This window comes from Dicentrarchus labrax, unplaced genomic scaffold (genome assembly GCF_905237075.1).
Source record: "Dicentrarchus labrax unplaced genomic scaffold, dlabrax2021, whole genome shotgun sequence".
Classification (NCBI taxonomy): Eukaryota; Metazoa; Chordata; class Actinopteri; family Moronidae; genus Dicentrarchus; species Dicentrarchus labrax.
Genome location: NW_026136703.1, coordinates 9219201 through 9229753, shown reverse-complemented (window position 1 = coordinate 9229753; position 10553 = coordinate 9219201). Strand labels below are relative to the sequence as shown.

At 40.1% G+C, this 10553-nt stretch overlaps 1 protein-coding gene across 5 annotated transcripts; it reads right to left on the bottom strand.

The window, feature by feature from the left end:
* Nucleotides 1-146: 146 nt before the first annotated feature.
* Nucleotides 147-10067, bottom strand: LOC127358029 (interactor protein for cytohesin exchange factors 1). 5 transcript variants are annotated; one of them, XM_051390880.1, is made up of 11 exons: nucleotides 9926-10067; nucleotides 7924-7977; nucleotides 7369-7408; nucleotides 6676-6845; nucleotides 3607-3680; nucleotides 3231-3302; nucleotides 3046-3110; nucleotides 2807-2931; nucleotides 2291-2642; nucleotides 1723-1913; nucleotides 147-1576 (listed from the first exon to the last, which is right to left on the bottom strand). In XM_051390880.1, exons 1-11 carry the CDS (start codon nucleotides 9998-10000, stop codon nucleotides 1376-1378), a joined length of 1419 nt encoding a protein of 472 aa, XP_051246840.1. In that variant the 5' UTR covers nucleotides 10001-10067; the 3' UTR covers nucleotides 147-1375. The 5 variants fall into 5 exon arrangements, with proteins under 5 accessions (XP_051246840.1, XP_051246849.1, XP_051246859.1 ...); XM_051390889.1 differs by lacking the exon at nucleotides 9926-10067 and adding an exon at nucleotides 8949-9102; XM_051390899.1 differs by lacking the exon at nucleotides 9926-10067 and adding an exon at nucleotides 8799-8938.
* Nucleotides 10068-10553: the final 486 nt, after the last annotated feature.

Sequence of the window (10553 nt, the reverse complement as noted above, 5' to 3'; positions counted from 1 at the left end):
TTCGGGTCACTACAAGTTGTGTTAAACATTCCCACCACCACCCCCCCGCCCCCGCTTTTTTTGTTTCAAAAAATACAAAGACGCATTCATCTATGGTTACATTGACCACATAAATCAAAATAAAGCCACAGTGAAATGTTCAAGCCTACTGTGATAATACTTTATTTCCCTGTATACAAACAAGCGCTCTGACTCCAGATCAAATATAATTAACATCACACATCCATGTACAATATTTACACTGAGTTAATATTTAACACATACACAACAGATGAAATGTAAGTCAGAAAAAATGCCTCTTTGTGACTGGGGCTTGGTTGGTTACCAGTAGGTGTTGTCACCAAGTCAGAGGCCCTTGCTTGGCCTGAGTTGACTAAATCTGGGTCTCTCTGGGTCTGTGTACAGGATTAGGGTCTGCTGGACTTGTTTGTAAGGGCCAAGGTGGAGGTCTGTCTTTTTTCCTGAGAATTATCCACCAAGCATCCTGCGTTTGAATGCCAATGCAAACTGGTACATCCTGTCTTTAAGCCCAACAGACTGTATCATTGATACTGGCTAGTAATAAAGTCTTTATCACATTTAAGCTGGAATTCTTCATTTAAAAATAGCTTGTTTTTGTTTAGTAGAATAAACATACATATCATTTTCTACAAAAAAACAAGGTGATTTCTTATATCTTGGCTCTAAATTACATCGTTATAACAATGATTTGACACTGAATCTAAAAAAATTAATCTGAAATTATCATGATTTGTGACCAACATTTTATTCTGTTAGTGCTGGCCCCGGTGTTCAGTTTTCATGATAAGTATGACAATATCATTTTTAGGGAGAACAAAACACCAATCATTCAAAATAGTTGCTGTAAAACACATGTGTAACAGGCAGCGCTGGTGCATGGCACCAATAATTGACTGACCAACAGTTCAAAATTTGTTCACTACTGATGAATCCAAAGTAGATCAAACATACTGTAAAAACAAGTGTTTCCATGCAAAGAATAATGGATCATCATCATTTCAATGTACTCCATCATTCCAAATATTAAAAACAATGCATACGTTCACAGAATTACAACATAAAAACAATCCTCTGCAAAATTAGCTGAACTAATCTTACAAATCTAACAGTAAAAGTAATACTACAACACATTTCACATTTTAATGTGACCTGCTAATCATATAATGCCTGCTCCATCTCTATTTAGGAGCTAAAAACACTCTTCTTCATTGATCCAGTTACTTGTTGAACAGTACATAAAGTCAACTTATATGGAACAGTAGTCTTAACCGAACAGCAGTGTGTGTGTGTGTTTGTGTGTCTTAAGTATGTGAGTGTTAAGTCCAGACACAGTAAAACCAGTCATGAGGAGTCTTTATAAACTGGTCTCGACCACTGGAGCAGCAATGACTGATGCTGCAGCTTTTGTGGCCTCTGATGCCACCTGCTGGACCGGTTTCACACAAATCTCCTGCACCAAGGGTGCATGGGCCTCCTTCCACTCTCTGAACTTGTTTGAGGTGAGCTTCGGGTCCGACAGCACCTGCTCTATTGCCTGTAGGTCTGTCTCTTTCGACTGCGTCAGGAAAGAAGAGAGAAAAGAAAATGGGGAAATTAAAAAAATAGCACAAAGCTCTCCAGATTCTACAAAACATTTCTTTTGCAATTCACACACTAGCTGCACTGTGATGGAAAAACAGACTAGGAAATAGAAAAAAATACCTTTAATGTGCTGTTGAGAGTCCGGATAAGATGAAGTCTGTCATTGACAGTCTGGTTTTTACAGCGTTTTATGAAGGAGGCCCTGAATTCCCTTTTTGTGGATGGTTTGCGATCTCCTATTGGCGAGAGGCTGGCCTCTTTCAGATGAATATACAGCTTCTCCATCTCATCTGAGCTATTCCCATGAACCCCTGCAACAAGATAAGGTTATATTACATCATCAACATACATGTCACAAAGATTGACAATGACTAACTGCAGGTTCCCTAAGTCACAGTGACTTGACATTACCAGTAAACTTAAGGTAGAAAATATATTAAAAAATCTGAAACCGAAGGAAAATGAGCCAGCATATCAATCAACTAACAACAACAAGTAATCTTTCTTTGCGCGAAGATGTTAAATAGTGTTGTGAGAAACAGGAAATCGTCTCTTACAGCTGGAAATGACACAGCAGAAATCGACTTAAAATAGAGCCAACTGACTCACAAATGTCCAAACATTTAAAGACAACACAGGCAAGTCACAAATACACAACAAATGGAAAACGAGTAAAATAAAGTCTCACCTTCTTCTTTAGCACCACATGCGACTCTCTGTGCCTCCCCCTCCGCAGCAGGGCTTTCCTTATTAGACCCCGTTTCCAGAGAGTCCTGCTGAGACGAGCCCTCCAACACCTGGGAGTCATCCTCCTCTTCCGTCTCCTCTTCCGGAGGTTGATACGAGTGTACCTGAACCGAGCACACCACAGCCGTTTCCCCGGTGGGAGGAGACGCCTGCGAGACGAGGTCCAACCAGGACTGCCGGTGCTTGGCGAGCGAGGAGGTGGAGCTCTGTGATGTCATTGTACTGACGGGGGACGAGAGTGAACCGTTGGCTTCGCTGGGGACTGCGGAGGAGTAAGGGGGAGGCAGGGTACCCTGAAAGACAAATACACCACGGTCAGATGTCTTTATCTAGCATGAATTAAAAATAATTTTAAAACAAAATTACCAGCTTAACCAGAGTAAACATACTATCACAAATTAATTAACTACACTATTGAGTGAATGGCAACCTCCTGTATAGATGTGACATTACTGACCTGATGTGTGCTACCAGGTGGACCGGATGCATCCACGGAGTCTCGCAGGGTTTGTTCAGAGTATGGTGGAGGGGGAATCTCTGTGCTTTCAGCTTCTTCATGGTCACTGGCTTCACTGTAACACTCTGCATGAGAGACAGAAGAAATAATTCAACTTCTAACTAAATAATGATTAAGATTTTCTTATAAGAACAGTAATATGTAACAGAAATACACGTCTGATTGTTATGGGTGCTCACCGGCTGTAGGGTTTCGTTCTGCTGGCTCATACTGAATGGAGGCTAGCCCAAGCTTATTCAACCATCTAATAAAAGAATAAAAAAATTTTACTCAATAACAATTGACGAATCAAGACAGTGTACATTAAAAAAAAAAAAACACCCATAGAGAAATATATACAATGTTGTGCTTTTATGTGACTTACAAGTTCATCTCCTCGTGGCTCTCCGCAGCAAAATAAAACATCATGACTTGTGGGTGGCAAGCCTTGAACGCACTGCATGAGGAAAAGTCAATGGAGAGCAGTTCAGACAGGAGCAACACAAAAAGAGCAGTGTGAAAAGAAGTTTTTACTGGAATCTATAAAAACTGAGTTTATTCTACTTCCCTGATCATTTTCAAATTGTTCAAGACTTTGCACTTCCTATCACAGTGTGTGGGATGACTTTCTATGTCATTCAGGTCCCAAAATAAATACAGATATAGTTCCTGTTTAATTCAAACCACCGGTGGTGGGTGGTTACACGGTAAAATCTGATTCAGATAAACCAGAAACTGAGGGAGTGTAACTTTGAGCTTACTGCTTCTTCTTGCACTCTATGGCTCTGTCAATCATGAAGTTGGTGAGGTCAATGTAGCCTTCAGCCTTCTCTGCCTGCAACACACAAGATTGAACAACAATGAGCGTTAGAACAACCTGATGACTTCATACCACTTCCTGACAATGACACCTGCAGTTAAATTGCAGGAGGCTACTTCTTCTATTTTCTCCTGTCATATGATGGCGACATACAGTAGATCTGCGTCAAGTCAAAATGCCAGTAAATCAAACACGTCAGTTACGTATGCTTGTTTATCTGACAAGGGCCATTGCTCACAACATCTCATTCAGGAAGCACAACCTAGCAGTTCCCGCAGTGACAGGCTGGCAGAGAGACAGCTGTGGCAGAAACAAGTATGACTCATCTGCACCGCATCTGTGACTCATTAAGTCTTAAATGTGTGATGTGTTAAGGATTCATGCTGCGAGAGTCGTTTTATTTGGTTTTTGCTCTAGTTTGCAAAAACTATTACAATGGATGGAATTGGGGGCGCAGCTTCTTTTTTTTCCAACCAAATTCAATCACTGCAGAACTTCAAACATATGTCATTATAATGCACTACGACAAACTGCGTGCTGATTCATTTATAATATGATGGGTATTGTATTTTCTTTCCATCTTTCATCCCAGTGTTGAAGTTTTTTATATTTTCAAAAATTACAGACAATATTTAACTGTTTGTTCTGGGGATGTCGCGATCAACTTTTCAGCCCCCGATCCCCGAAGTAATTCAATATTGATTATCTGCCTGTACCAAGTCTCAATCCGATCCTTGTTTATTTTAGATAAAACAGTGCACACTTCAACTACATTACAGTTATTAAAATCAATCCAATGTATAGGCTTGACAATTAAAGAGCTCTGCGTGGCATTAAGAAACAAAATGCCCTCATTGAAGCTGTTCCGTTTCTAGATCTTTTGCACAGATTACATTCATTAATTACTCCTACTGGCTCTTTATTCGCAGGGCTTTTGTTGCACTTGCAGTGGCGGACGAGTGTGGCTGTGTTTGGCTTGAGTGCACAAAAGTGTAATTTTTTTTTTTTTTCAAGTTAGACACATTTTAACATTGTTTAAACCAATGTTTTAAGTCTTCTTACACACAAAGAATTATGATTTCAGCTAACAATATGTAAGTTTGGTGAAGTTTAGTGTTCGTTGTTCAGGAGGTTTTCACCGGGAGCTGAATTATCCACAGAGGTCTCCTACTCTCCAAAACAAACGAACCTGGTGATTAAAATCAGTAAAAACACAAGCTAAAGTAGTTTCATATTAAAAATATGTGTTCGGCGGATAAAGAACATCCCAGAGGTCCTGCCAGCCGAGCTGCTGCTGCCATCATTAGCTCAGCTTGTTTCTCTGATAACTTAAGACCCATACCTTCGCTGACTAAAATCCTTAATCCAGTTAGAATATAATGTTGAAAACAACCAAGATCTAAAAAGGGCTTAAAACTGGATAAAAAGTCAATTTATGGTCGCTTCTGGCGGACAACCACAACATAAAGAGGATATGACGCCATTGACAGGCGACTGTTAATAAAATTATAGATGTCTCTGGGTTTGAACGTTGTTGGAAACATTTGGGATAATGTAAGTATACAACTCAATAAACTATATAACACAGGTCTAGTGTTTATAGACATTTTAATGTGAAAATGTTACATTACCTTTAAGGGGCAGGCCTATGAGTGGTTTATGAGGTATAAGGACTAGATACCTTTTTAAGATTTTAAATTATACTTTTGTCGTGGCATAAATATAACAGAAACAGTTATTGTTCCAAGCAGACTATTTGAATTGTGTCTTAATAAATGTCAGGAGGGGATTTTAAATATATAAACCTTTTTTTTGTTTTTTGGCATTTTGCTCAGGGGCTGCCTGGCCCGACCACCCAATCATTGTTTTGTTTTTCAGTACAAATGAAGGGGATAAACATTCCTCCCACCCCGCACCCGACATTCCCAGACCCTTCCCAATAGCACCAAAAACAGTATATAAAACTGACAATAATGTCGAACAGGCAAAACAAAGTAGCAGTACCAAAACAGATATACCAAAAACAAGGGATTAGGATAAATAAAATATACATACATTTTTTTTAAATAGTGTACACTTTTAGTACTCGAATTGCCATTCTTGTCTCAGGTGATGCTTACATGTATCACTTTTAAAATATATAAACTTTTACAGCTTAAAAGGAAAGTCCAGTTATATTCAAAAAATTTTATATTGTCCAAAGATCCCATAAAAAAACCCCAAACCAACAATTAATTGATCCTACTAACAGGTTGTGTAGCCAAAGCCTGTTACAGCTTTTTTCCTACACAATGTACCTCCATTCTTTTTATTATAAAACACACAGATGAGACACACTGTTACAGTGGGTGACAAGTTCATCCATTACAATAAACAGGGGGCATTGTAGTTTAATATGAGCCAATCCCACATACGCCACCCTGCTGTAATACTCACCAGAGCAGCAAACAGGTACGTATCTGCTGGTGAGAACAGTCCCCTACAAACGCACTTATTCATGTTTTAGTAGTGTTTGCTTGAAATCGTCCCTGTACTTGTTTTCTATTTCCTTCTGATTCTCACCATTGCATTCAGTTGTGACCCTCTATTTTACCTCATCATATAATCTTTTAATTATTTGTTTAAGGGAAAAAGAAAACATTTTTCTTTCATTACAGTATACTACATACCTAGTAATATGAAAACCACCGATTCCCCTCTTATTATGAATGATTATATCTGCTTATAGTCATACCAATACAGCAAATTTTAATTTGAGAGAGGCAGAGAGTTTGAGAGTGTGCAAAAGTGAGCAAATCATAAGAGAGAAACAGATGTTTAGCAGTATTTGGTAGTTATTTTGAGTAATTCTGTGCAGCTCAAGCTTTGCGGAGTGACAGCTGTAGGCTGGAGTGCACAGTGATGAGCTGTGATAAGCAGGCTGCTGTCACAGCTCTGCTATCAGGACTCAGACACCATTTGAACACGTGTACACATCATAAATAGGCCCATGAAAGTTTGTTTTACTCACCAGTTGATTGGTGTACCAGTAGAGAGACGTCTTCTTCAGAGCAAACCAGTACTTCTTCCATTTGATACCCAGGAAGCCTTTGCTCTCTTTTTTCCTGTACAGCCAGCCCTGGTGGTCTGGCTGCCCCAGCTCTTTGACCGAGATGCGTCTCCTGCTCATTGTACCATTGCCTGTGCACAGAGAACACATGCACATGAATGCACTGAGACCTCCTCTCCTTTGTCCACAGAGAAGCAACGCCACAGTTTGGCATTAGAGGAAGCAATACATTGCAGAGACTAAAATCCAAACGGGCAAAACATTTCCATTCAAATGCAAATAGGTCACTGGGTTTGGGTCAATAATCAAATGAATTCTAAAAATAACACCACAACAACAAAGCCACACAGCATCCAGAGACCAGTCAATTCAAAAGTGCTGTGCTGCATTCAGCCTACCTGTTCCTGTGATGAATCAGACAGCAATAAGAACAACACAGAAAGTCTGAATTTCAATGAGCTTTACAGATCCAAGATGCTGATAAAGAGCAGTTCAAATATAGAGGAACTGAAGTGAAACTAACCGAGCGTTGTCTAAAAGCCCTCTGTACACACCAATTGCCCTGCCACTTAACACACGCCCACATGGGGTCCAAATTACAGTCGCGGGCACACACAGAGACAAAGTGATGAGAGCTCAAGGCTGACAGCTTACCTCCTCGGGTCTTCTTCTTGGATTTGTGTCGGAGGGAGACCTTTCGGGGAGGAGAGCAGAGGAGGAAAGGGCTCAGGTCAGACAGTCAGGAGGAGGAGACGAGAAGAAACACACTGACAGTCTCAGACCCTGCAGCTGAGACGAAGACTGAGTCTGGAACATCCTGTTTCTCACCCCGAGTGTCACATGAATTCGCTCTCTGCTGTTCTCTCTATCTCTACTCCACACACACATTAACACAACTCCCCCTCCTCCTCTCTAACATCCTCATCTGTGAGAAGACTTTCTGTCTTGTGCTTTTTTTTTTTTTCCTTCTTCTTCTTTTAAATTGAACTAAAACACTAAGAGAAACCAAGCTAGACAATGACCAGCTAACAACCCAGTGGAGCATAAGCTAGTATAAATATTCATTCATCATAGTCATCATAAAATAGGAGAAGCAGAAGTACTTCCACCATTAAAAAGGAGAGCAGGTTTTCAGTTTCATCATAGCGAGAAACAAGGCAACCTGAGCTTGAGTAAATGTCATACACGAAAAAAGGAATTAATACTTACGGGGTTATAGTCATCGGCAGCCATAGAAGGGGATACAGATATGGGGAAGGCAGCCTGTCGGAAAAAAACGAAAAGACACACCTTAGATACAGATGCGTAGGTCGACAATATTACTACCCACAGGTAAATGGGCAAAAAATGAGCAGTTTTTTTTTTCTTTGCTCCCCAACGTGACTGCAGGAAGTGACGTCATGGGCAGGCAGCACAGTTAATGTTGCTCAATTAGTGTCTCTCCCCCCCCTCTTTTCTTGTTTAGCAGAGCGAAGTAAAAAAAACAACAAACATAAATGTGAATTGAAAGTGAGGAGAAAAAGCAGAATCCTTCTGAGGAAATGGAAGCCGAGTCAGAAAAATGGTTGAAAAGTTAAATCTCATGAACAGCACTGACTCACAGCTGAAATAGTCACTGTCAGCCTGTGACACATACTCACACTAACTACATTAACGTATCGCAGATTGTAAAGGCCCCTTTACAGTGTCAAACATCAAAAAAGGGCTTTCCAGCAGTGTCAAGCACAGACATGAAAAAAGTACATTTGGAAATGTATCAACCTAAATGAACAGAAACATGAAAGGTGTTGAGAAATCTATGTTGCCATTATTGACTAACTTCCTCTGCGTGCTTAAGTTCCTTTTTTGTGACAAAGCTGCCCGAGAGAGACACGCACAATACCACACATGAACAACTTTCCTCTCTAAGAGACAATACAAAAAAATACAAAAACAGCAAAAATCTGGGTAGGATCTGACACAAATTAGGAATCCCAACCACCCATTACACTTTGTAGATCTAAAACATCTCCCTGTGAGTCCATCTGTTATATAACCTTGACGTAACACCTTTCTAGACTGAGCGCTACACAAGAGCAACCAACCTTGATGTCAGGAAATGTAAAAGCACAGGTTGCAATGAGGTCAAAGGGTCCTGAGCTGAAGCCCTGCCGCAGTTGTTCGCGTTCAATCACTCACCACAAACTACAAATCTACAAATGACCCCAGTGAGAAGAAGAGAGGAAGACTCATACCTGGTACTCTACAACTTCACAAAAAGTCCAAAAAAGCCTTAGCTTAGTATCAGTATCCTGTGCTCTAAAAGCTCACACAATGACAGCACTTATCTCAACTAAACCTCTGTGCATCAGTGAATGTGTGTGTGTCTTTTTTCTTGCACAACACACGCATCACATCTTGTTTTCCGGGTGTTTGAGGCAACCGTCTGCCTGTGGGAGCTAGATGATGATCACCACATAAACCACAGCACAAGCGTGACTGTGAGGGTGTATATGTGTGTGTTCAGTAACTAAGTTCCTGTGGCATTTTATTTATTTTTTTTCTTTCACATTTGAAAGGTCGAGCGTAACTTTAGTTCTGAGATTCATGTTCAACAAATGTATCAGTAGATGTACAGGTAACCCTTTACTGGAGGGAGCATAACAAGAGATCAGTAAAGCAATGATATATCTTTCTAGCTTCAATCAGTTCAGCTGGCAACTATCTGCCAACCACATACTATCTGTTTTTAAATCTTTAAAGACACAATGAAAAAAGCTTTTTTTTTTTTCTCCACCTTGGTTGAATGTGATTTTTAGGCCAAGTAAAAATGTGAAATACGTCTTGGAATCGATACAAAAACATGCAGTCGGTAACAGTCAAAATATTAAGTACAAATGCAATTTCACAAACTTGGAAGTGTGTGGAAAAGTTGTGTTTTAACAGCTTGGGCATTAATAAATCCACACTGCACTGGAAATTCATTTTAAATAGATTTTGAAAACCTAAAACACGTAGCTAAATGTTAGCTAAACCACACAGACTGCACTTTAAACAACATGTCACCAACATTCAAACACAGCCGTGTAGTTTGGTCTGTAATGTCAAGTCCCTGAAGGCAGCATGTTCCTGTTCTAGTGGCCAAACATTAGCTAAACAAGCCAAAAAACGACGCCATTTATCAGTTCCACACAGTTTTAACAATATATATATACATGTAATGTTACTGTACCTGCCAGCATGACCCCAACGAACGGAGTTTGGCCCAAAAGCTCTGCTCAAAGTCTGACCAAACCTTGGCGAGCATGTCGGAAAAAGACAAAGAAGAAATTCAAAGAGAGCCCGGTGGGTTTCAGGTGAGTTCAGGTCCTCTTTGGGTGTTACCCTCTCCACTCCAAAGAGGGTAACACCCAAACTCAAACTGAAGCGACAAAAACTGTGAGGGCACCTTTTGTTTTAATGCAGCAACGACTTTCCATCTATTGTTGCATTGTTGTTGTATTATACTCAGGTGAAATTAATAGTTTATCTCGGGAGGTCCTCGCATTTCCCGCTCATGGCCGCTAGGTGTCGCCAAGTTACCGCTATGTAAGCCTTATGAGCCGCACAAAAATGTAGGGGACACACAGACACAGCAGATGAATTGGAAAAAAAGAGTATACATGTATGTTTATGTCACTTATAAACAGTTTATTTGTTATATTTAACGTCATTTTAGTCCAGTCTAAATTTTATGTGTTACATGTCCACTTCAAATACCTGGATTCACACACAGTAAATCACAGATTAACTCACAACACTAATTATGGTGAATTTCACATATGACTCATGTGAAAGGAGTGTTGAGGCCAGGACCTGGC

What these genes read in the sequence shown, in the direction of transcription:
- LOC127358029 (XM_051390880.1), bottom strand. Translation starts at nt 10,000, where the DNA reads ATGCTCGCCAAGGTTTGGTCAGACTTTGAGCAGAGCTTTTGGGCCAAA. An exon ending in CACCTGGTAGCACACATCAG is followed by an intron (nt 2,643 to 2,806) that starts GTCAGTAATGTC and finishes TTTGTCTTTCAG; the next exon opens with GGTACCCTGCCTCCCCCTTA. An exon ending in ATGTGGTGCTAAAGAAGAAG is followed by an intron (nt 1,914 to 2,290) that starts GTGAGACTTTAT and finishes ATCTTGTTGCAG; the next exon opens with GGGTTCATGGGAATAGCTCA.